The sequence below is a fragment of the Stegodyphus dumicola genome, chromosome 5 (genome assembly GCF_044657685.1).
Source record: "Stegodyphus dumicola isolate Sdum_Otavi_A_Nest chromosome 5, ASM4465768v1".
NCBI classification, from domain to species: domain Eukaryota; kingdom Metazoa; phylum Arthropoda; class Arachnida; order Araneae; family Eresidae; genus Stegodyphus; species Stegodyphus dumicola.
In genome coordinates this window covers 137631618-137658508 of record NC_140772.1, presented here as the reverse complement: position 1 = coordinate 137658508, position 26891 = coordinate 137631618, and the positions used below count along the sequence as shown (strand labels likewise).

General features: G+C 30.9%; 1 protein-coding gene across 3 annotated transcripts in view; it reads right to left on the bottom strand.

The window, feature by feature from the left end:
- The window catches only part of arm (armadillo), a 120341-nt gene that overhangs the window by 46981 nt on the left and 46469 nt on the right, over positions 1-26891 (bottom strand). For all 3 annotated transcript variants that reach the window (XM_085817103.1, XM_085817105.1, XM_085817104.1), the window contains exons 7-8: positions 19368-19569; positions 4671-4815 (exon numbers count right to left, since the gene is read on the bottom strand). In XM_085817103.1, coding sequence (XP_085673229.1) covers positions 4671-4815; positions 19368-19569 — 347 coding nt within the window. The remainder of the gene's footprint in view (positions 1-4670; positions 4816-19367; positions 19570-26891) is intronic.

Genomic DNA, 26891 nt, shown 5'->3' with positions numbered 1-26891 from the left:
ATTTAAAAGGTAACACACAAAACACCCCTTTGGATGCAATTTAAAATCTGAAACCTTTTAATTATTATTTTTTTTTAAACGCATGTATGTGATACACTGGAATGCCTAGTGCTGTGCAATGACGAGCTGAATTGATAATGGCTTTCAATGCACATCATCAACTTTAACTGGATAGCCAGATCATTGGGCATTTTTCAGTGAAAATCACAAAAAAAAAAAAAAAAAAAAAAAAAATTGCCAAGCAAATTTTGACACTGCCTTTCTTCAAGGCCTCATTCCTATATAAGGACATAACTTCTTGTATGCTTGTAATGAGTTCCTGCCTTTTTCGTAAAATACAATAAAATATGTATGAAATGCATACTTTGTTCTTCCATTTATAAACTGTGATAAAAAAATGACAGTAAATAATTAATCAATACAATTAGCTTACTTATTAAAGGTGGAAGTTCAAACAATACGAAAACAGTAGGTTAGGTGCTTTGAACATGCTGGCAAAACTACCTATCAACAAAATCTGCAATTACTTAGTTGCCAACCCAATATTTGGGCAAATAACATTGTTATGTATTGGGTAAAGGAATTGTCCCTGGCAGTTACATTTCTATAGCTCTAATCACATTTAAACAATAGATTAGAACCCACATATCTAAAATGATTAATCATTTCGAATGGCAGGTTGTTAAAGGGGCATTTCACTTATAAGAGAAACATTATGTTCCATCTAAAGTCATCTTGTTTAACTTCTGAATGTCTTCCATTTGTAGTAATAAACTAGTCCTTCGTTAAGTACTGTTACAAATTTTAAGTAAATACATAAAATGGACTTATGCATGTATCTGTAGCCATTTCAAATATAAAAAATTCTTTTAATTTTGCTATGCAAAACTGTGTGCTTACAAAGCTTGTGGATTTGGAACATATGGATTTGAAATGTTCGATTATGGCGAAACACACAAAGACTACATACTTATGAGATGGGATACCTTTTGGTGGACTTATTTATTGAAATTGCCTTTCTCTGCATTACACGGGAAATAATTTTGTTCAACCAGCTCATTAAACAAAGAGGATCAGAAATAGGGTTAATTTTATGTTTCACAGTCTTATTCAAGAAAATGTATGCCTGCCTCTTACAAGTAGAAAAATGTGCAAATATCCTGCTTAACTGTATACTGCATTGGTTATGAACTATCTTTTAGTCTACTCTTATTTACTTACAAGCAGAATTCAACAGCAGGAAATAATTTTCTGTAGCTTCAGGTAGAAATAAACAAGTATAACTTAAGTAGTACTGCAAGCTGCCAAGAAGAAAAATGGCATTATTATTTTTTTTTATCCGAGTCTATTCTGCTGAATTCAAGAGTGAATGCCAACTCGCAGTAATGGTATTAGCTATAAATTAATTAGGTGTTTATGAAAAAAATGTGTATTTTTAAGATATAGTTAAAATAAGCTTTATTACAGGTTAATTTCACATTTAAGAAATATTTTTATAAAAATAAATATATGTAAAGTATGAGCGAGTTGTTTGGTTAACTAGGTATAGCAGAGTACCTATGAGCTAATGCCCAGTGTAGAGTTCCTCACTTTGGAATTCTAAGTTAATGTTGGAAGTGAAGAATCTAAGAACTGATAAGCAAATAATAGCTTGCGTTCGGTGACAAGAAACAACAAGATAGAAGGGTAACTAACCCTTTTTTATTCCAATAAGATTTAACACAACTCCGCCTGGGAGCGTACAAGCAAAGCCCGCACTTGGACTTGAACTTAAAAGACTAAGAATTAAACTAAAACTAAGATTAACTAAAGAAGTATAGCCGAAGCTATCAAGGTTCAAATTGAGCCTTATTTGACTACGAAGCTTAGCAAGGGCCTGAATACGGCCAGGCGTAATAACAGCTTTGACAGAAAGAGTGGCCAAAAAGGCAGACGCGCGTAAATCAGAAACTCTGATTCTCTCTGACTCAGTAAGTAACTTCGTAGTTTAAATACTGCTCCTCCTCATTAAATATTCAGCAAATTCCAAAACTATGTTCTGGCCGGAAGTAGTAAGTTAAAGTTAAGAATTTGACAGGAAAGGAACTTAAAACTCTTAATAAAATTAACATAATCCTTACAAGTGGAAATTAAAACAAGAAGAAAACAGTATAGGTTAGGTGCTTTGAACATGCTGACAAAACAAAAGAATGTGTTAAAACCATTTATTGACAAAATCTGCAATCACTTAGTTACAACCCAAAAGTAATAGAATTTTGTCTGCAATTTTTTAAAAATAATAATTCAATCGAACTTATTTAATATGTATATTAGTTATCACATTTAATACAAGTATGTAAATATTTTATTTAGCAACATGTATAAACAAGCCGGAAAATTCTATTTATTATTAAATATACCACAAAATTTTAATTATTTTCCTTAATGCTATTTTGTTGGAAATTTATTAATAAAGCATATATAAACATATCAGAAAATTCATTTGCTACAGAACTTTTATGGTGGTTACAGTTCAGCAAATTCTGCTACTGCTTGAGACATCACCTAGAGCTCTTTTTTCCATTGATGGTTGATTAATTGTAGTACGCATAAAGAGTATTTTACAGTGAAAAACTGCTATTTCCCACAATGCAATTACAAAAAACCAGTTAGGTTGCTAACTGCTTGTTTTACTCACATGTGCAGATCAATAGCTGTTTGTTTTTTTTTTGCCAATGCAGAAATCCACTTAGCTACAAATGACAAGTATTTACATGTACTTTCTTTTAAATATGATGATAAAAAAATAAAAAAACAGCAGATATGTTAAACTGAAAACATACACAGGATATAAACCTACACCCTATTTCATAATATCATCCAGTCCATTAGCAAAAGTAAGACAATAATTAGAGCATTAACTAGTCTCTAACATGCAGGACAAAAATTACAGATATACATTACTTTAATTCAATTGCCAGAGAATATTAAAAGTACTATATCAGTTCTGTATAAAATCCCACCTCAAAAAAATTGTTTTCTCGATAAATTCCTTGTTGATCAAAAATCTTGTTTTCAATTTAAATTTCTTTTCAAACAAAAATTATATTACTTAAAATGATAAATCTTGTAATCTAATAAAAATTTACTTCATTGTTAACGCAACATATGCCTTTAGCCACATACGAAATTTGCATACAAATCTGCAAAAAATAAAATCAATTTTGGAAGTTTTTCATAATTCAAAGAAAATTTTGACTAACAAAATAAATAAAATCATTCTTTGAAAACAAATTTATTTTCATGCTTGCTACTGATCAGGCATTGGCGTGTGATGTGGCCTGATGTCTGAGGTGCCAGTCACACACTGGTAAGGAAAGAGGATTGTTTACTCTCCAGTTCAATCACCATTACATTTTGAGTATGTATGCTGGTACTAGCATGGAGTGAAGAACTAGTAGTAAATACATGTGGTTTTCAAATTCACCAATTATTGAAAAAATAATTTTGTAATGTAAGTTGTACAGACGATAGTTTTGCAGGGTCTTTGCGTTAAAAAAGGGACAGGAAGTATAAAATAAAAAACCTCTAACAGTTGACAAAATTACAATATTATTGGCTGAACTATCAGACAATTATCTGAGTGATTTTAGTTATAACGGTGACAGAGATGAGGAACTCTTTCTTCACAAAGATGCCCATGACATGTCAAATGTAGGATGCTAGATGTAGGACACAGCATATTTATATACAATTATAATAGCTGTGAACTATGCAACATTGCTGATAAAAAAACAACATTACACTGGAACAATCAGAAACAACAGGAAAACATTTCCAAAACGAATTAGCGAAAAAATAAGTAACTGTAATAAAAAGTATGCTAATGGTGGAATAATTGTTAAGTGCAAATATAAAAGAGACTTCACATTTTTTATGAATACAAAAAGTTATGCAATAGAAATGATGAAAGAAAATCAAAACTGCTTCCTGTAATTCAACAAGTGAATTTAAGGCAGGCGAGAAGCAAGATCAAATATTTGCCTATTATTCTAAGTGAAAAGAAAATTAGGAGATTACCAAAATATTTTTGCATACTTTGCAAATGTCCTTTATTGGTAACAAATATTACAAGGGAAATATGTCACTATGACTTTCGATTATTAGTGATAAGACATTTATTGAAACAGCAATCTGACCTTCATACTTCTGCATATTATCTATTATGATTAGAAGATGATTATATGAGTAGGAGATGTGCTAAAACCGGAGAAAGAAAAGAGGAGCAAGAAAGTATTAGAAAAGCAGTATTGTGCTACAGTTTCATAAAAAATACTGCATATCGTTACTTATTTTGACTCAATTTTACATGCCTCGCACAGCACATGATGCGGCATTGGGGAAATTACTTTAACTCTAGTGGTAATCATACAGTGGCACACATAATCACCTTTTATTACCTCATTTAAATCATATTTCTTATAACTAGTACATCAGCATTTAAGTATATATACTACTGTTTCAGAACAATAACTATCAAAACCTCACATGAGTAGTAGCAAAAGTGTTACTCTTTTTCTATTAGAATGTTTATATCTGCATTATTCCAAATGGAAGCAGCCATAGTTTTCAAAAATAAATTTTACATAAAACAATGTGAAATTTCTTCTAAGTGAAATGTGCTCACTTACCAGCTTCAACAATGCCAGGTTTATTACTGGAACAGACAGACAGTACTTTCAGAACTCTGGATGTAGTCCACAGAAGTTTTTCATAGTTATATGATCTCATAATACGAACAAGTTCAGCTGGACCTCCACTAGCTAATATGATGAGCTAAAATTTATAATTATATAAGGTTAATCAAATATTTAACAAAAAAAAAAAAAAAAAAAAACTTTTCACACTACTACTAAATAACAGATAATACATTCTATGATAAATTATTTTAATAAAGTATTCTAAATAAAACAATTAAGCACTTTTTCATCGTGTGGTAATACAAAAGATAAACATATTTCCTTTAGTAAAATTATACAATGGAAGAACTTTCCTTAATTATAAATTAACTTGATTAGAATAGGATTATTTGATAATAGTAAGGGACATAAGGGCAACCTGCTTATGAGCAATGATGTCTTTGTAAAGAATTTTGAAAAATAATTATCTTTATTAAACTAGAATATTACTGTTCTCTATAAAATATATCAAAGGCCCTATGATCTGACTGATATTTCAGTATTACACTTAATTTTATGTCAAAAAGATAATTATGATAATCTTAAGAATCTTACATTAGAAAAGGCAAAGAGAAAAAATTGTGTTTGGCATTGATGCATTCAGCTGCTCAATGTTTAAAAATATTTTTACACAAAACCTCGTGTACATTGAAGTTTTTAATTAATTTCATGAGCTCATTTATTTTGTTAACTTTACTGCTCATTGTTTTACAAGGTTGGAATTATGTTGTAAAACAAAACATTAAAATAACTGATCCACCTTCATTTAATCTTTATTTAATATTATTTATTTATTTAAATTTGTTTAATCTTATCACCAATTCTCACAATGTATACACAACTTTAAAGTTGGATTTATTTTTCTACTTTTTAATTCCCCCATTCTTATTATTCCTATGCAATTCATACCACAGCAAGTTTCATATATTTACTTATTGAATTCATTCAAAGGATCATTCTAAGGTTATCTTCTGTGTTTCTATAACTCGCGTCTAAGCAAAGAATTGTCAGAACAGGATATTGCTGATTTCCGAAGATAAGATTAACTTTTGGTTTTCATAAAAAAAGTTTTTTCATTGAGTTTTACTATTTCATCTCAGAATTATATTTAAATAGTGCAAGTTTCTTTTTAAAATTACAGATACTGAAAATATTAGGCACAAATTATAATTGATATTTGTGATAAACAAGTATGTAAAAATATTATTTAAGCTTTACTGCTATTTGTATAAACATTTTTGTTTAGTGGAATAGTTGATTTTTTTATTTTGATAACTGATACGTGAAAGGCATCCCAGCATTTATTAAAAAAAAAAAAAAAAAAAAAAAAAAAAAAAAAAAAAAGAGAGAGAGAGTTCCTAATTGTATCTTTAAATTTGTTGCCAAGCACGCATGTGAAAAATAAAAAGTAATGTCAAACTGATGTAGTGTGATTTTATTATACTACCAAACAGGTAAAAGTTTTTTCTTAGTTCTCGTTATCCAGGCATGTGATATATAGTAATGTCAGCCTAATGTATTACAGCTAAATTGTATTGCCAAACTAGTAAAAATTATTTTTGTTATCGCCAGCCAGGTGTGGAGATAGACAGTAAAATTGTAAAACTGACAAGGGTAAAATTCCATAGTATTGCCTAACTAGCAAAGGAGTTTATATAGTTATCGCCAATGAGCCGTGTGAATAGCGAGTTGAAATGTCAACCCAAGAAAGTATTATTTTATTTTGTTGAAAAATTGGCAAAGGTGTTTAAGGTTGTCTACTACAGTAGCATTACAATACTAAAAGTTTATTTATACTTAGAATCGCTAATTAAGAAACTATGTTGCGTGAAATTTGGCAGAAATATAAAGCAATAGGTCAGTTTTGGAATGTAAAGTAAGAATCAGGTTTGGAATGAAATTTACTTAAATATTATATTTAAAAAAAATTAGTTTGAAATACATAATTTTAATGTGTAGTTTGGAAAGCCATCAATAGATGGCGCTATGAGTTAAAATTTAGCATTGTAATCCTATTTCTGCAAAAATTCACGAAATAATTGATTTTGATCCCAGTTATAAATCATATTTTTTTTTCTAAATAATATTTAGAAGCATTTCATATATTCCTTTATACACAGTTCTCATTAAACAGTGTCAGCTGTCAGTGGAAAGACGTTTACGGCAACCCTATTGCATTGCTACTCCGCACTCGTTTTGTTTACATTTATTTGCACTGTGGTCAGTTAGCAAAAAATATGCAAAAATATCAAGGAAGACCGAAAAAACATCCTCATTTTAATAAAAGATCTAGAGTTTACAGACAACGTCGAGCTCAAGAAATAAATACGGAATTAAATTCCTGATATGTGGAAGATTCCGAACAAGCGGATGTTTTCGAGAGGTGAGAAATAATATATTCTTTATGTCGACTACCTCATGTTTATGATTTTGTAGTAAGTTAATTCCGAAGTAAAATATGCTTATTTTTTTTTATTGAAGGTCAGAAATTATTGATACAACTGCATCTGTGTCAAAGGAGAATGATTGCCCGGATGATTTTTTTTCCAAAGTTTTTTTTTTTTTTTTTTGTGTGTGTGTGTGTGTGTGGTGCGTGTGTGTATGTATGTGTACGAGGGGATGCTAATAATTGTTCATTCCTGTTATAACAATTTATTCCTCCATTCACACTACATTGGGAAGTATTGAAAGGGTAAATTCCAATTCACAAGGAATTGCTGAAATAATTGAATCTTCAAAAGTATGAGCATGTTCTGTGATCTAAATTGAATTCACCATCATTACATGGTATTATTGGAAACTTTATAGTCATTTATTTGCTACGAAGTGCTTTGTCCGTTACCTCTGGTATATTTTTACAGGTGTATGCACATTGCATTCATGTGCTGGCTGTTCAACTTGCTTTTTTTTTTATTATGTCATTTACTTGGATGTTAAAACTTTCAGCGTTGGAACATTTTATGATCATTTTTAGTAAAATTTATATATAAATTATTGCTTGTTTATTTATGGTTCTGTGTATTTGTCATGTATGCATGTTGTGAAGTGTAGTTTTTGAAAAATATGTCACAGATGGCAAATTCCACCAAAAGCTGAATTGAACTGATATTGGGATGCAAGTAATGAGAAAATACCTGCTGTGTATTTTGAGCGTAGAACTATACTAGTGCCAAGAATAGAACCAATACGCTTATGTTTGCTTTCTAGCCTTTTTGCCATTGTCCATATTGAACTATCTCTACTGAAAAGGGAATGAATGCTTTCTCTGCATAACATTAAAATATCTGTCTGATCAATAATCTACCAATAAGAAACTTTTCACATGTTATGTGACAGACTTTCTGCAAACAGAAGTCCTAAGCTCTGTTCTTGTATATGTTTTTTAATCGTGGTTCAGATGTGTACTTCTCAAAGGAATTCTTCTCATAGAATATTGTCTGAACATTTAAAAAATATATTCTGCTTTTACAGGCCGAATATTTTAGGTGGGAGCTTCCTTTTTTCATGTTTGTACTCATTACTGCATGATTTGCTATTTGAATTCTTCAAGCTAAAATTAAACACCTTAAAGCGTTATCACATTAGCTGTTTGTTGCCGGGACAAAACGTTTGTAGCAACAGTTCTGAGAAACGGCCTTTGGCGAAATAGGGTTACCATCTTCACTGAAAGCCAAACAAGAATCAGTTATCCCTCAGATTGGTGAAAGTGACGTTTCCTTTCAAGTGACATTCGCTTCTTCGTGTTGTTTTGTATCGCTCACACGCTTTTCGTTTTAAACTTTATTGTTAGCAATGGAAGATAATAGAAAGGTGATTGCTATCAAGTTAATCACTTTGATCTCCACTCTGGCACTTCATGTAACAGATAAACACACTTCTGGTTATAGCAATCAATTACATCAGTAATAGCCAAATTCTGTATACACCTAAGAATAGTTTAAAAACATGTGCTGGATAAGTCTATTTATCACACATCGCTTATGTGTATTTTCTGTTGTCTGCATTTCAATGAAAATTTGATGGCTCACTGGAAAATTTGTGACCTGGTGAAAGCATTTTCTGACTAACTTTATGGCTCATAATTACTGTTCTGTCCATTCAAATGACAAAAATCTATATGGCTGATATTTACCTCCTCACAGCCAGCAGATACTATTCAGCAAAATGAAGATCAAATAAAGCATATGAATACATGAGCAATCAAACATGTGCGAGTTGTTTACTGTCCCATAGAACACTCGGTAATATACCTAAAACACATTAATTATACCAACTCTAGAAATTAGGTGTTCACATCATGAGTTTGTTTTATTGAGATTACAGCAAAGCACAATAGGGCTATCTGCCTAAGGGAAGGGATGCCTTCGGGGAGGACTTTCTAAGGGAAACTGGCTCGTGTACACGTTACACATGGGGAAAACCACGAAAGCGTCCATGCAGCCAGCCCGTTTGCGGGATTCGAACCTCGGACCGAACTACCATTGTTCAGCGACTTTCCGCTCGGCCGCTGGTGGGCTCAGTTGGTTTTATGTGATTACCGCAAAGCCTCGAGGGATAACAACAGGAGGGATCCCTTTGTAGAAGATTTTTTAAAACTGGCTTTCCTTTCCTTGGTTTGCCCCATTCAATTACAAATGGGGCAAACCAAGGAAACGTCATGTAGCCAGCCCGTTCGCGGCATTCTAACCTGAGACAGAACTACCAGTGTTCAACGACGCTTCGGCCACTAGTAGGCCTGTGCACTTAATTGGAAAGTGCAATTCATTATGTAAACAGACATGAAGGTGATAATCAGTTGTGCGCTGTTTTAAGTAATCAAATGTTATAAATGCACAGCTGTTACATTTCTTATTATTTATTAGTCATGTTTTTATTACGTAGATCATACGTATGATATAATTATGAATTAACCCAATAACAAAATGTGTACACTCTTTAGTACTCAAATACTCATCAATTATTTTTTAACTGATTATTACATACCCATAATAATTTGCAAAGAACTGATAACTATAGTTGCTGCCAATTACATAATCGTTATCTGAATTAAAAGTAACTTCAAATAAACTTCTTGGCAATGTTCATTTTTGTATTCATACATACATATATATATATACACATCTAATAAGTCATATATTTACATACAGATAGAGAGATGTGATGTTTTAGAAGTTGTTAATATATATTTATTAGTATTAATGTAATGAATAAGATTTATATTAATGAATGTATATACAAATGTTTTTTTTTTCATTATGCATAATAATAAATCCATAAATTTTCAATGTTTCAATATGTAGCATTTACAATAAAAGTATAGTTTCTAATGTATTTATAATCCAAAAAGTATTTCATTAATAACATGAAAATAATAGACAAATTTAATGAGTATTCTCATTATTACATAAGCTATGCTTTTCTTTTTTATGCACCTTTTATGCTGTTTAAAATGTGTCACTGATTATGCAGTTAACAATTTAAAAGATAAGTAATTAGGAAAAAAGCTGCACATGTACAATTGGATTTTAAAAAAGTATTCAACTTAAATTTAAGAAATAAAATTCTATTATATAGCAGTGTTATAATACACGATCAGCACGAAATACGACAAATTTGGCAAACTTTTGGCTACGAACAATTTGTAAACAAATCCGAAATGCAAGAACGTCGTAAAATACTGTCAACTCTGAAATTTCCACGATTATATATTTAACACATTTAAAAAATGACTCAGGCAGTTGTATTACAACAAAACAACAATAATTAAATTGGCCTCTATTTCCACCGTCCATCACTTCACAGTGAGAGCCATCGCCATATTGAAAGTTACCCGTGATCCTTCAGAAACTGACCTTTCGTCTGATTGGTTGAACGTTCGAGGAACACGTCTCCAGCCGGAACATTTTGGGAAAAGTTTTAAAATGTTGCTCGTAGCCGGGACATGTTCCTCCTCGCTAGACGAAACATTTCTTGGAAGCCTGCCGCTTAAAGCCGTACTACTAGAATCTCATTTCTTGGAATTGTCCTGGGTAAGCGCGCGCGTCTATAGATGTGATAACAGCATTAGATAAAGTCAAAAACCTTATTGTTATAACAATTGTAACTCATTAGCAGCAGACATTGTTAATCTTGTAGTGAATATATAAATGATGCTTCCAAACTCAGTGAATGCAATTATTTCAGAGAGCAAAGAAATAACATTTGTGTGGTTTTGATTATTGTAATTTTTTTTTCATTTGTTCATGAGCATGGATGAATTAAATCCATATAATTGTTGTAGTCGTAGGTCCTACACTTGGCATGCTTCCTGTGAAATTCCGTAACTGTTGAAAAATATGTCATCTGGATTCCGTGCAAAAAATATAATGCATTTCTGTATTTGCAATTCCTGTATTTTCTTTATTCCTACATTTTTTAATTGGAAGGAATTTCATTTGCAGAGCCCTTTAATTTATTCTTACAAATCATATAATGTACCATTTTAGATAGATATAAGTAACACATTTTGTAATTTTTCTAAACTGTGGTTATACAGCATGATATAACAGCTACACAAGGTATGGCGAAACAGTATACAATATCTGTTGCACTGTCCGAGATGGGTGGTAGTCATACATAGCTTAATGCTTAAATTTGTTATGTGTTATTTATTTATTCATGATTTTTTTTAATTATGTTATAGCAGTTTATTTCTTACATTCTTAGGTCTGGAAGTGAAAAATTTGACTTTGATTTTGAAAAATTGCCAGAAGTTACAGCTAATGTTCCTAAGACAAACCAGGCTTTCTTGAGGTAAGTTGGTTTATTTCTAAAATAGATATCAGCTGTGCATGATATTGAAACTCTTACAGTTACTTAATTATGGTAAACTAATTATGTATTAATTTAGAAGTCAAGCAACCAAAATCAGCATTATTTTTTCAAATAATGAATATTTGAAAATATGACGCTGATTTTTATTGCTTGACTTCTAAATTAATACTTGTTCGGCGTGTTATTGTATCTTAATTAAACTAATTATGGTTATTTTCTTCTTGGTTCTGATCTGGACATTTTAGTTATTGACTCTGGCGTAGAAATACAAGCTCTCTTTTGGGATAAATATGTATTTCTCTATGGGAAAATTAAAATGTCATCATTTATATTTTTCTTTTATGGTGTTACATTATGTGGTTTACATACTGATAGCTATTAAAACTGTTATATATAATATTATAGTGATCAAAAAGAGGGGGATGAATTTGATTTGTAACAAATTTGGATGTTTTGCATGAAAGAATTTGTTAATAATATGCAGCACATATGTAATAAGTCATGTGTAAAGATTTTTTTGAAATATATTCATTAAAATCACTGAAATTTTTAGACGGGACACTGAAGCAAATGAAAATATTTAGGGGTTCCATTCTTTTGATGGGAGCTTCATCAATAAGAATAATATCTTTTTTAAATATTGCTTCTTTTTCATTGTTTTGGTTGTGTTTTATTTTCGTTCATTAAAGAGATTTTTAATAATTTAAATTTTGTTAATAAAATATAACAAAATCAAATCTGTGATTGTGTGGCTATTTGGAAAGCCAAAAATTTTATTATTTTACAGAATTTTTAAGAAAAATATAAGGATAAAATTTTTTTAATTAATTCTGATTACTACCTTTGCTTTCTTGTCGTAATGTGCCTCAAGTTAGAACAATTAGACAACAAATTCATGTAACCTTTTTTTTCTAAGTTTTTTTTTTTAGGCTTAGGAGTATAAATTGCTTATCCCTACAAGACATTGCATCCTCTTAGTATGCCATCCTAAGGCTCCACTCAGATGGTGGTATAAATGTCACAGACACATAATCATAAGGCATAAAATGTGGGAGTTCCATTCACACCTGCGAGAGAGAATGGAACACCTCCTTTCTCTCTCAATAAGTTTCATGTATATGCTCTGATTGGCCGACTCTTATATCAAGTCAGCACAAAGCTGAAAACTTCAAACTTTATGCCCAAAACCAGTACAATGCACCCGTTCACACAGCACTATTTGTCAAGCAGTTTCTGACCAGCAAAAAACATTACTGAGATGGGGCATCCTCCTTATTCACCTGATTTGGCTCCTAACAACTCTTTATTTCCTAAAGTTAAATCTTACTTAAAGAGAACCCATTTTAAGTAAAACAAAAATGGAGAATCTCCTGAAGGGTCTTCCAAAAACCTCATTCCCTCGTTCCAGAACTGTTACTAGTAATGGCAGCACCGAATGCAGAAGTGTGTGAATGCTGAAGGGAACTACTTTGAAGGTGACAATGTCCCTGAGAACTGATTCTGTAAGTACAATGATTTATTGGACCAAACTCTTTTTTTGTGCCACACCTTGTATGGAGGTAAGAATGAAAGGAGGTGCCAACCCTGTATTTTGAGTGAAGCACTGCTCCCAAGCTTAGGGCTCCAGATTTTTTGTTTACATCCAGAGCTTCCTTGACAGCGCTTTGATAGTATTTCCACACACATTAGTTCCATACAAATCAAAAAGCGAAACACTTCAGCAAAAAGGAAACATTCATTGTTGGATGAATAATAGAAATTTGTATAGTTTAGTGACATTTACATGAAAATCACATATTGGTTATTTTTTGATAACTTGCAACAGTGATTTTGCAGTACCATTAAAATCTTTTATGTCTTTCAATACCCTTGATTCGCTACTTTTAGTTTATGTTCCAAACACCAAAATGTTTTAAGTAAAATGCATATTTTGTCATCCCCATGTTATCATTTTATTTTCATATAACTGAAAAATAATCATTTTGGGTTAACTAAAAAATGGGAAAAAATCAAGTTCTGTCTCTGTTTTTTAAAATTTTATTTAGCAATATGTTTAATAGATGACTAAATGTAATACCAAATTATGAATGAAAAATCTTTGTTTTTCAATGCATATGCTTGAGTAATGGTCTGCTATTTTTGAAAGAGTTTCAAGACAAAAAAAGCATTATCAATGTTATTATTAGATATATCAATATGCTTTGTATATTGTTACCTTCTGGAGTACCTCATAGTATGAAAATTTGAGGTATTCGTGAATTTAATCAAAATTTAGATCAATTAATTGTTTAACTGTTTTAAAAAATGAAGCAATATTATGCAGAGTAAGATAATCAAGATTGTAATCTGATAACAGTGAGGTTAATGTTTAAGTTTGAAATTGATAGTTATTATTTATTATATTATCAGAGAAATATTAAACTGGGTAAAATCGCTAAAACAGGTATTGAATGCTCTGCCAAAATATATTTACTAGATAATTTGAATTTGATAATGAATGTATCCTAAAACGTGTTTTACATCAAAAGTTTGAAACTTGATGGCTAGATGTAAATATAAAATTATGCATGTTAAACTATTTGTAATTAGGCACATAGGTCAGCGTATAGATAAGTTTTTATTAAATAGGGTAAGGCATGAAAGGGCTGTCTGCCTAGAGGGAGAGATGCCATCATGGAGGAATTTTGATGGAAAATTGACTTTGAGTGGGTATTAAAAATAATGCACGTAATTTTCATTCAAATTATGCTTATACATATTTCTTATGTAAAAATTTCTGGTGTGTGCTAAATTATTGCCATTAAATTATTTATAAATGTATTTGGAAATGAAGTTGTTCCTTCATGAACTCCTGTGAACGTTACTGTCAAGATATCTAGTTATATATAATTAAACTATATATAATTAAACTATATATAAATATAACTAAATTTATAATGATTATAAATATTACCTAAATATATAATAACCTTAACATTTAATTGTAAACATAAACTGAAATTCTGTTGACAAATTCGTTTATAAAACTATTTAAGCAAGAATTGTTCGTACTGGAAATTAGGGATATGGAAATAATAGAATATATGGGATCTCATTTCTTTACATTTTTGTCATCAGATTTTGCATTCAGTTTTTTGTTTTATTCTTAGCCTTTACATTTTGGTTATTGTGTTTATTACTTTGCTGTTGATCTCTAATTCCAAAATGGGTAGACATAAAGGAGGTAACGTGCACAAACTGAAGATCAGTTTCTATCTTGAAACTGATTATTGGCATCCTTATGCAAGTTCGATTTTCATTTCAGTTACTGATTCATTAATTAAACAAGGTATCGTCTAACTTTGGAATCTTTATGAAAAACGGGGACTTTGGGCAAGTGTCTGCCCTTTTAGGTAAATCATTGAGTTGTTATAAATCTGTCGCACCTCTGAAAAACAGTGGATGCTCAAAACTGCATATAAAATTTACATTTTGTGATAAAAACTATGCATTAACATATTTATTTGCAACAGTGAAATAAATAAAAATCTGATGTATACACCACATGACTTCCTTGTACGGAATATTAAATTATACGCATTTTTTCTTGCATTTCATTTAAACTTATTGGATTGAACCTACTTCGCCGACAGCGCATAAACCACAATAAAATAAACACATTCTTTAAAATTCACTTTATTTGTTTACCATGGCAACACTCTGGCACTAGGTTCACTTAACAGTATTATAGTTTGTTTGTATTATAACTCAGAATACACAAAATTTATATCATTTAAAGAATTATCTAATTGTTGCCACATGTTCTATTCAAATACTATAATAAAGCTAGAATGATGTATAAAAGAAATTAAGCAAACAACACAAAAAAGAAACAGTTTCTCACAGACGATTTAGTATTTCTCATTCCATTAATTCAGTTCTCATTTCGCGACAAGGCAAAAATACATAAAAACTCAAAATATCTATATTAAAAATTACACAGTAAATCTTAAACACTTATTTCCTCGAAAAAATTCCAGAAATTATTAAGCACGATTTAATTGGAAACAATAAATGAAGGCGCGTTATCTTTGTTGTTGCGAAGCTAAGTTTCTCTTTTTTTCTAAGTTTTTTTGAGTTATGCGAGATATGTACGTACATACGTTCGTACAGACGCCACGAAAAATGCTCTTCAGAATTAATTTTAAAGCAGTTTTATAATTTTTTTTTTTTTTGGAGGAAAAGAGAATTTTATTCTGTCCTTGCGTAGAGATATCACGCAAATACATCGTTAAATTGCATTCGAAAGTGCTCAAAATGGATATTTTCGTTGAAATACGCTGCCTGAAACTTTTCGCGATTACAATACTTCCTTTTTACTTCGTATAAGGAAGTACAAATTTCCTTATTTTTGTCTTTCTTTACTTTATATTTACATTTTACTACACACACATTTACACTTTATATTTAAACAAAACTATGTGATTTCATAAGAACATGGCAGGAAAAAATAAAGAAAATAATGGGTAAAATAATCATTTCTGCTATTGGTAATTATGCAAAATACCATATCATAAGTTTGATGAAAGCATATGAAATGAACAAGAAAATCAATGAATCACCATCAGTAGATTTGCAAAATCGACTGTGATATTGATTTTGAAGAAAATGATACTCATCATCATATTTATCTGCTTAATGAAAAATAAATTCCACTATTTTAGTCATATTTGCTAATAATCCACATAAAATATGGAGACCACGTGGTTCCATATAAACATGGTAGGGAAAAAATAAAATGTGATAAATAGCCTATTTATTTTTGTCATGAAAGAAATAATACACTAATTGAGCAAAAAAACACAAGACCTAAACAAAAAATTTTAAAAATCAGCTTCACCAGTTTCATAGAATTTCAATTTGGTATATAATTTTAATACAATCAAAAGAAAAAAAACCTTACTCTAACAGTCACAGTCAAAAATGACCAAAACTACCCAAAATCCTACTTCTGTAAACTGTGCATTTGTAAGCCTTACTTTTACGTCAGCATATGGCACATACCTGACAGTATTGGGATATTTTATAATAATCTGGCACAGAAGTCACTACTCTTCTGGTTTTATATCCTAATTACATAACGCTATAGCAGGGTTCATACACATTTCTGCACACGGAAATTAGATACTCTTAAGGACCATTAATGAAAACAATTAAGGACCTATGAGCAAATGGGAACTGAATAAATTCAATTAAAAATATTATCTATGCCTGAAATTTCACATTTGTTATACCATCCTAAAAATAAAATAGATCCCTAAGTAATATGCATTATTACTAAACATGAATTTTAAAAAAAAATATTAATAAGTTTGAGAATAAAATAAACTTTATGCAATTTATCAAGTAGCATTAATTATTTTACACTTATAATAGTTGGACATATTTAAAAGAAGATAAGTGACAATTACGTTTTACTAACAGTTCGTTTTATGTTGATTTTTTATTTATTTATTTACTTATTTTATGTTTCATTTTGTCACATACTTGGTCAGTCTAGAGGTTTAGTGAATAGCAGGTAGATTTTATGTCAAACAGCATAGGTTAAAATGAGAAGTAAGATCATAATCAGCATGATTTATAACAAAAGACAATGTCACCGCAGCTGCTTGTCTAGAGAGACCTGCTGATTACAACAAACTTGAAAGGTCTGATGTAGGCACGGTTGGCAAGTGTTGAAAGTTAGTCAGGCTCTGTTTGATGCAGTTAGTGTCGTAGCTTCGTGCAGAGTTCCAGGGGTTGTAACCCAGTTAATATACATTAAGGTTCTAATAAGGCACTAAAGCACCAGAGGTGATAAGTTGTTTTGTATTATTTTAAGTCTCACAAATGCAAGGAATAAGTTTTACATGAATTTTTACATTTTTGTGTTTTATCTTGTAACCACAATAAGGATTAATGAAATTCAATAACTCGCTTTAATACGCAGAGATAATTTTTAAGGATAAGCAGTTAAGTTATAAATAATTAAATTAGGTAGTTAGATAACCTTAGTCAATATAGATTTACAAGGCACTATTAAATCTTAATTATTTTTTAAAAAAGGCCCTATTAAAATCATGATATAATAAAATTTCACAGTTTAAAATACATGTAATATATGACATTGATTCTTAAACGATATTAGGATAATTACACATTAAAAGCTACAAAACATAAATAAGCGACAAAACATTATGTAATTATCCTAATATCGTTTAGGTATTGTTTACAAAACATTTAATATCGTTTACAAAACATTTATGTTTCGTAACAACACTCAACAAAATATCTATCTGTCATTTCAACTTGAAGCCTTCCCAAACATTTTGGCTGGTTTATATTGATTTCCTTCTCTTTAAGCATCTTTTATTACAATTAGAGATTCTAACAATTAGAAATTAGAGAATTGTCTCAATATCCAAACCAATGGTATTGCTAGTTTTTGCATGCTTTATCTCCTAACTTGTCAACCTCTCCGCAATGTACCTATGAGGGTTTACTTGATCTGGTAACAGTTAATTAGTCCAAACTCCCCCCCCCCGACAGATGTGAAGCAAATTCTTGCTATGGCTGAAAGTGACTACAATATCAGATAAAGGTTTAAATAAGCCTCTTATTTAAAAAGAACTTAGAACCAGAACAAAGAGAAGATAAACACATTAAGAAAAAATTCTAGAATCAGAAGTAAAACATTCAAATATTATGTTTACATTGTTCTTCCAGATGTTCTCCAAAAAGTAAGATATTCATCGCAAACTTTCTGTAAAATACATCCATTATGTGTTGATACCATGGAGACATTTTTCATTTTGTCACATATTTCTTGAACCTTCTAGAATCGTGTGTCTAATAATCTTGCCTTCAAACCCTACTAAACTTTCCAAATTGCAATGTTTAAAATCCTAAAGAAAAATTATCCCTACCAATTCTGTAACAGCAAAAAGCCAGAAATATTTTGGAACAAAAAGGGCAGGAAAAAGTGTAAAATTAATTTTATAGAGAAAACTGATGCATATTCTAAGACAATTAACATGGGGAAAACTCTTACTGTAAAAAAAATTAAAAAGAAGACATTTTTAATTAATTACATAGCTAATTTTGCTTTTTCCAAGAGCTGTTCCGTAAATTGTGTTTTATAGCATCACACCTTGTTTATTTTTCAGATTCAAAATATAAGTTGACAGCAAAATGAAACTTTATAATATGACAGCGAAAAATAAAAATGTTTTATTTTAATGTTATTTTTTAAATATAATTTCAATATATTACCATTATTTTAATGAAATTTATCAATGTTACAATGTTTAAAAAAAAATCATCAAAAAATTCTCAGATCTCAGAATTAAAAATTTTCTATAGAAACTGATCTTAAAATCGCCAAAATATTGATAAGTCGCCAAATTTAGAACCGTTTAATAAAAGAATTCACATCCCCAAAAGTGAAAAGTTGTTTAAGAGCTCTTTATTAGAAAAAATGAATTTTGAAATGTTTATGTTTCACTTCTTGCTTAGGAACTCAAGTATCCCATCATTTATATTAGAAATAGAAACAAATTATAACCCATGAACGCATTCAAAATATAACTATATATGTCAGTGTCAAATATATGCCTCTAAAATGCTGATTCACACTCAAAATGGCAGTCGTAGAAACAGAAATTTCAGATGATTAAAATTAAGGAATTTTGGCCAAAGGACCAAAAATCGATTCAAAAAAATCTAAGGACCGTACAAACCCTGTATAGTCATGAAAATAAAAACTAAAAATAATTCATTCAATTATACTAAACTATAAAATTCATTAAAAAATCTCACTTTGCTTTCCTGATTTCCATATGCCAAAATCTGCAGACAGTCAGTAACAATCGCTAAGAATTTTACATTATTACGCTGTAGTAATGTGACCATTTTCTGCAGACCACCAGCCAAACGAACTGCCATTTTAGATCCTTCTTGATGAAGTAGCAGGTTGTGAAGAGTGGTTATAGCATAAAAGAGTACTGATTCCACAGGAGAGCTGAGAGGAAGAAATTATAAAACATTCCATAATAAATTCTGCCATATAATTTCAAGGTTTATCAAAATATTCTAAGTATGTTATCTTCATATTTGACATAACTCCTTTTACTAAATAAATTTATTTCATGTTGACACTTTTACTTTCAGTATCTGGATTTCAAAGCTAACAAAAACATTTTTTTCTTTTTTTAATTATAAAATAAGGAAAACTTTAAAACACAAAAATGTTTGAAAATTTAGTAACTAACTTTTTTGCATTAATTTTTAATGAAAATCAAATTACAAAATAAATTCAGTATTTTAGAAATGTTCAGAAATTTGAAACTGGAAGACAAATTACAGAGGTTGATATAAGTTCCATATTTCGTTTCCTTCCAATTTTATTTATCATACATAATCAATGGAACTATATTTAACAAAGCATAACATATATATGTTGCAACTAATTAAGGAAAAAAAAATACACTATTTATTTAATTATACACTATTATAATATCAGCAATTCAAGCAGACTGACTAGGCATGCAAAACACTGGCATATTTTACCTCTAAATCAGCAACACACAGAAATCTAGAGAACCTGATTTTCTAATTTCTTAATATTGTTACGAAATGTACAGGAGCGAGCAGTAAGATAGCTTCCCCGCAAAGCAGTTTTAGGGTTGACATAAAATGACAAAGGAAGGCAGGGTTGCCACATTTGACGAGAAATCGCTCATTTGGTGACAAAATGGGCAATATACCATGGACAGATGGAGAAATTTCTGGAACGAATTCTCACCAGTTTAGCCCAAAATGTTCTCGAACACAACCCGAAAGCTATACAAACCCTGCTGGTCCGCAGTTAGTGTGTGTGTGTGCCTTGTCGAGAGGGCGAGTAGAGAGTGCCTCGTCTACAGTGCGAGATAGTTAGTCTCGAGTTAGTCAGTCCGTGCGAAGTCGATCGAGTTAACAGCCGGGCAGTGTGTGCCTCGTCTAGTGAGCTGATAGTCAGTCATTGAGCGAGTGTCTCGAAGTCTAGCACCGAGTTGGTCATCGAGTGCACTGAAGAGTCTCCTAGCATATCACGGTTAGTGTATTGTCGAGAAAGTGTGTTAAGCTCCGGGAACGACTGAACCGAAGAGTCGGGAGCCGTACTCTTGTGTATTGTCGAGTGCATCGGGTGGAGAGTCTCGAGAGTACGTGGAGTTCCGAGAACGAAAAAGCAGAGTCGGAAGCTGTACTCTGGTGCTTTGCAGTGAAGTTGCCTTCACCTTGATAGCCAGAAGACTGTGTCACTGATTGTTCCAGCGAGTGTATAGTAGATCTTCGACGACTGTAAAAGTGTTTTGGAGCTGTCCTGATTAATATTGGCAAATAAAAAGTGTTTCTATACTTCATCAAGTAGTATTGTCATTATTCACTCCAAATCCTTACGAACCCTGCACGAACGTTAAGGAAGAAAATAATGTAACGACTGGTGTCAGAAGAAAATAACGCAGCAACAGCAATTCAAGCAGACTGACTCCAAAACACTGGTATATTTTACCTCTAAATCAGCAATACACAGAAATTTAGAGAACCTGATTTTCTAATTTCTTAAGATGAACATTTGATACAGAATATTTCAACAATTCATAGAAGTTTCTCTCTCTGTGTTAAAGGCAAGTCTGAGCAAATGTCTCCGTCCTGCATTTCACCATAAAGCAATCATCTGCATCACAGACAGATATCATCCTCTTTAGTTGTCACTAGCACTGCTCAGCAAAAGTGATAACTTTTAGTTTAAAGCTAGCAGAGAATGCATTTTTCTTATTTAATAGAAATTATTTCAGTCATAAAAATTACAGTGCAACTAAGAGGACAGAGGGGGAAAAATTTTAGGGTTGTTTGAAAATATTTGTCATTACTGAGAACCAAAGTAAAATTCATTACACTGTTTACTGTCAGAGCATGAAATAATGTGCAGGAGCAAAAGTTTTCAGAATCGACAAACTAGTGCCACTAAAAGTCCCCTTTTATCCCACAATGCTTTTGCCCCGATTTTCGAATGGAAGCTGATGATGAATTGGCACTCACCTCATCTGATAAATTTAGCTGTATTAAACGACTAATTATTCTCACATTTGATGATATATAAAGTTAGAATTTATAGTATGCTCTTAAATTCAACTTGGACATAAGTTTTCAATTTTGGCCCAATTCTTACAGCAAAATCTTATCTCTTGATTTATTCATGAACTGTTTTATACTAAGAAAGACAAAAAAGTTAATTTAACTTTGCACAAAATGTAACATTACTGCAGTGAAAACTTTAAATTACGTAAAAAGCTCAGGAAGTGTGAAAATTCTGAATAGTTGAATGCACAAAAAAAAAGTTACTTGCATAATGCAGTTTGCATTGTGCAAGACTTCAAAAAATAAATGTATAATTTCAGACAAAAACTATGTACTTTTGTATGCCTCTTAACAGATAACAGTAAAACACCTCATCTAATTATGAAATTCCATGAAAGATGACAGAGATCTCACCAAAATTCTTATTTTCCACCACAATCAATTAATTCCACCAAAATCTTTATTTTCACACACATCCAATTAATTTGGCAGACACTTATTAAATTATAACTAAACATGATAAGTTTCTATAAACATTGATTTTTTTTAAAAAAATAAGACATTGTGTAACGACAACACTCAACGAGCACCACCTAGCAACCGCCAGAATAAACACCAGTAAAAAAAAAAAGACTCTAGCCTTTAGTCGATGAGTTGGAGTCATGAAGTAAGCATGCTGTTTCCCCGAGATTTACTTTGTAACTTAAATGTATAACAACCTTAATTGTAATGTTTTATCTTAATTGTGTTTTGCTAATTAAAACTAATTTAAAAAGACCAAGTGAGTCTTTTATTCATGGTAGTTTTGGTTATAATAGGCATTTTAGATGGGGGGAAAGCAAAGCAGTACAGATGTTGGCGTGCAGGAGCTAAGGAAAGGGATGGGAGAATGACGTGGTTTACTGTGCCAAGAGTATTTATACTAAGTCTGATGTAATTATAGAGACAAGCTATGATTGGTTAATTTGAGGTTGTTACATAACATAGAAGGATCTCAAATTTGGGAGAATTTAGGGGGAGAGCACCAAATCTGGAATAATTAATTTTGATGTCGCCAAATATTTTTAAAGTAGCTATCGTATTTTCTTATATCTTACACATATCTATTATAAAGTAAGAAATTTAGAACCAATTTTTCACAAAGAGCAAAAATTCAAATTCGTAAGTAATAAATTTCAACTGAAAAATTCTTCTACCTATAGTATCTGCAAAAATAAAAAAAGAACTGTTATTAACAAAACTTTTTGCTTTTCACAAAAAAAAAAAAAAAAAAAAAAAAAAGAGGAGAATTTCTCTTTTTACTACAAATAATAGATTTGCCAACTTTTATGCCTTACCAAAACTTCATAAAAATTCTGTCAAATTTAGATTTACAGTCAATAGTACTAGAAACTTCAAGAAAACTTTTGATAAAATTTTTACCAATGTACTTAAAACTATTTGTAATATATTTTTTGAACAAGTTAAAGGTGACAAAAACTTCTGCTGGACTATTTACAACAACTTGAATGTCACTGAAGAAGTTAGAAATCTTAAAACTTACAATATTAACTGCTATGACTTTGAAAACCTCCACACGTCTGTACCACTCAAAGAAATCAACTAAAGTCTTTTAGGAATGACAAAATTTTTTCTTGAAATTCTTGATATTCTAAATTTACAAAAATGGAAAGAATTTCTACATTTTTCGCTTACAATAACTATACAGTCAAAAATCGTTAATCTGGACTCGTCGGGACTTCGGTGATTCCGGATTATCGATTTTTCCGGATAATAGATCATCAGTTTAAATCTCGTAAGATGGCATGCAGAAATTCTAAAATTAAAAATATGAAACCATAATTTATGAAATAAAGAACAATTATGATCTAAAGGATAACAAAATTTACAAAAAAAAAAAAAAAAAAAGCTTAATCTTTGTTTACTTTATTAAACATTTCTATCAATGTAAGTTGTTTTAGTTGCTTTGTTTTATGTGATAATACTTTCTCTTTAATTCTATAAACAGACATAATTTATTGTTCAGTTACAAAGTTCCGCTGTTCAAGTCCTATAATTGTGGTGTCGAGAATACCGACTAATTTGTCAATCGAAATTGTTTCGTTTTCAATAACGTCTGTGTCACTTTCTTCACTATCGGAAGCGATATTTTCTGGATCTAGAACCATACTACAGATTTTGCTGTCTGTTAATTGATTGATGATTGGGGCATTGTCGTCGCAATGAAAAACTTCTCTTATATCATCTTCATTTATTACCGCTTCTCCATATTTCTTTACAAAATCCAATAACTGAAAAATTTCACCTTTAGTTTGCGATGTCCGAAAACCTTCAAATTCGCGGCTATCATCTTCATCCTCCTCACCATGAAATATGGTAGATGGCCATAAATTATGCCAAGCATTCTTTAACGTACTTGCAGACACATCCTCCCACAATCTTGCGATGCTCCACACGGCAGATTTTATGCTAAAAAATTTCAAAAATTCTTGAATAGTCTTGCCACTGTTCAAGAAATTTAACATAGGTTTTAAAAATGCTGCTTTATATTTGCATTTCAGCACGTGCACTATTCCCATATCCATAGGCTGAATGATAGACGTACAATTTGGAGGGAAGAATAACACGGATACATTATCTTTCACTAAAACTTTAAAGTGAAGTATGCGCCGAACAGTTATCAACAATCAGAACTATTTTTGAGTCATCAGGTAAACCAACCGAATTCAAATGTCGCCGAGCCTCGGGTATAAAATGATTTTCAAACCAATCATTCATCAACACTTGTGTCATCCATGCTCTTTCATTTGCGTGATATATAACAAGGAAAATCGCTACTCCTTTAAACGCTCGAGGTCGTGCATGTTTTCCGATTACGAAAAGTTTGCACTTGTGCATTCCTGCAGCATTTGCGCACGCTAAAATTCTTACTCTCGCTTTGGAAACTTTGACACCAGTTGGAGCCTTTTCTGTAGAGGTTGCCAAGGTATTTCGCAGTACATATTGCCAGAAAAGACCAGTTTCATCAGCATTGTAAATTTGTTCTGCAGATAATTGTTCACTAGTAATGAATTCAATGAATTCATCTGCAAATTATTCAGCAGCTTCAGTATCAGCTGAAGATTTTTCACCAGAAATTTTTAATTGTCTTATACCATGGCGATTTTTAAATTTTGTTAACCAACCTGTCAAATATGTGCACTCTCTGTTTAAGTTCATTTCTTCATGAAATATTTTGGCTTGAGCCATTACCATTGGACCTGTCAATGGCACGCCCTCGCTGCGACGCTGTCTGACCCATTCAATCATCACTCTGTCATGATCGTCACTTCTAGCACAACGAACCCTTTTTCTGTTATTCATTGCAAATGGGGTGTTGGAATCCACAAAAAAAAAAAAAAAAAAAAAAAAAGTCAAAAAGTTCCTTTTTCTTTTTGCTTATGTCATATACAGTTGACTTTCCAATATTATATTCCTTGCATAATTTTGATACGGATATGCCTTTATCCATTTTTTGTAGCAATTCCACTTTTTGTTTGATGGACATTGAAACATACCTTTGGTTTTCTAGATCCTTTGGGAGCTCCAGCATCGGAAATTCTATTTGACATAATCGAAAGTTCAAGTTTACTTTTATAAAATTGCTCTTACAATCTGCAAAAATTTATAAGCGGGATCCAATTCTAAGATTAAGGAACAATGCAATCATCAACATTAACTGAAATAGATAATTAGATAATTTTAGCTTACACCATCCGTTATACATTAAACGCGCAGGCAAAATTGTATTCTGCGCTTGCGCACGTGCATATGCGCAGTCGCCACAGTCTTATGCGCACGCGTAAAACGCCTGTGCGCATGTGCCAACACGGCGCATGCGCAGAAAGTTTTTAGCTTCGAGGTCCAGATTATAGATCATTCCGGATTATGGGTGTCCGAATTAACGACTTTTGACTGTATTAAACATTCAAAATTTCTTTACCCGCAAACACAAGGAATTCCAATAGGAAGCTCAAATTCAACTCATCTTTGTAATTTATTTCTATTTTCTAAAGAATTGAAATTACTAAAAGCCTTTCTGATAATGATTTCAGTAATTTTGAACACACTCATAGATAGATATATTGATGACATTATTACTTACAACAATTATAATCTCATAGAAAATAGCAACATCTAATCAAGCTGTCTAAAACTTAAGACCAATACAAAACAAAACAGAAATAGTTTATCTTGATTTAAGTATTCATAATCTTAAAGAAATTAAACTTATAAATTGGAACTCCAACATATCTAAAAACGTTATTATATACTATTATAACCAAATTAGCAGATTCAAAAAAAGTTCGCACCGACATAGAAACACAAAAAAGAAGAAATTCTAATTCTCACCAAAATTTTAAAAAAGAAAATGAAATTCCAACAAAATTCATTAATGTCTTTTAAAAAAATTTTGAAGTATTATACACCCTATAGTACTTTTTAAAAGTATGAATTTTTTATATCTGAAAGTTCCAAAAGAGAAGGAAAAAGATGGATGCTTTAAAAGGTTTTTATAGGTTTTAATTTTTTTAAATGTTATTTTTTTCCTTTATTACTATTCTTTTAATAAAACAAGACTCTCCTATATTCAGAGTTGTCATGATAAATCCATGACGTAGACCCTCCTATATTCAGAGTTGTCATGATAAACCCATGACGTGAAGACTTTACTTTTCTAACAGTTTCTTTACTTCTTTTTCAAGCTTTCTTCTGCATTTTTCTGTAAATTTAAATCTAAAATTCAACTAAAAGGATTTTTCTACTGATTTCTACAAAGCAAATTATAAAAACTTTTTGACCACTTTTCAAGCACCCTTATCGAGTTTACTAATTTTAAAGTATAATTAATTCTAAAATTTAATTAAAGTTTTACCCTAAATCACATTCTTTACTCCCTATTTGTTTTAAAAAAGGTCAAAACTTACTCAAATTTCATTTCTCATCATAAAATAATATTTTTCTTTTTCTAAATATCTATTTAAAAAAATCCGATGTGTACACCACAACTTCTTTGTACGGAATATTAAATTATACGTATTTTTTCTTGCATTTCATTTAAACTTATTGGATTGAATAAGCGCATAAACCACAATATAATAAATGCACTCTTTAAAAAAATTCACAATATTTGTTTATCATTGAGACACTCTGGCCCTATGTTCACTTAACGGCAATACATTT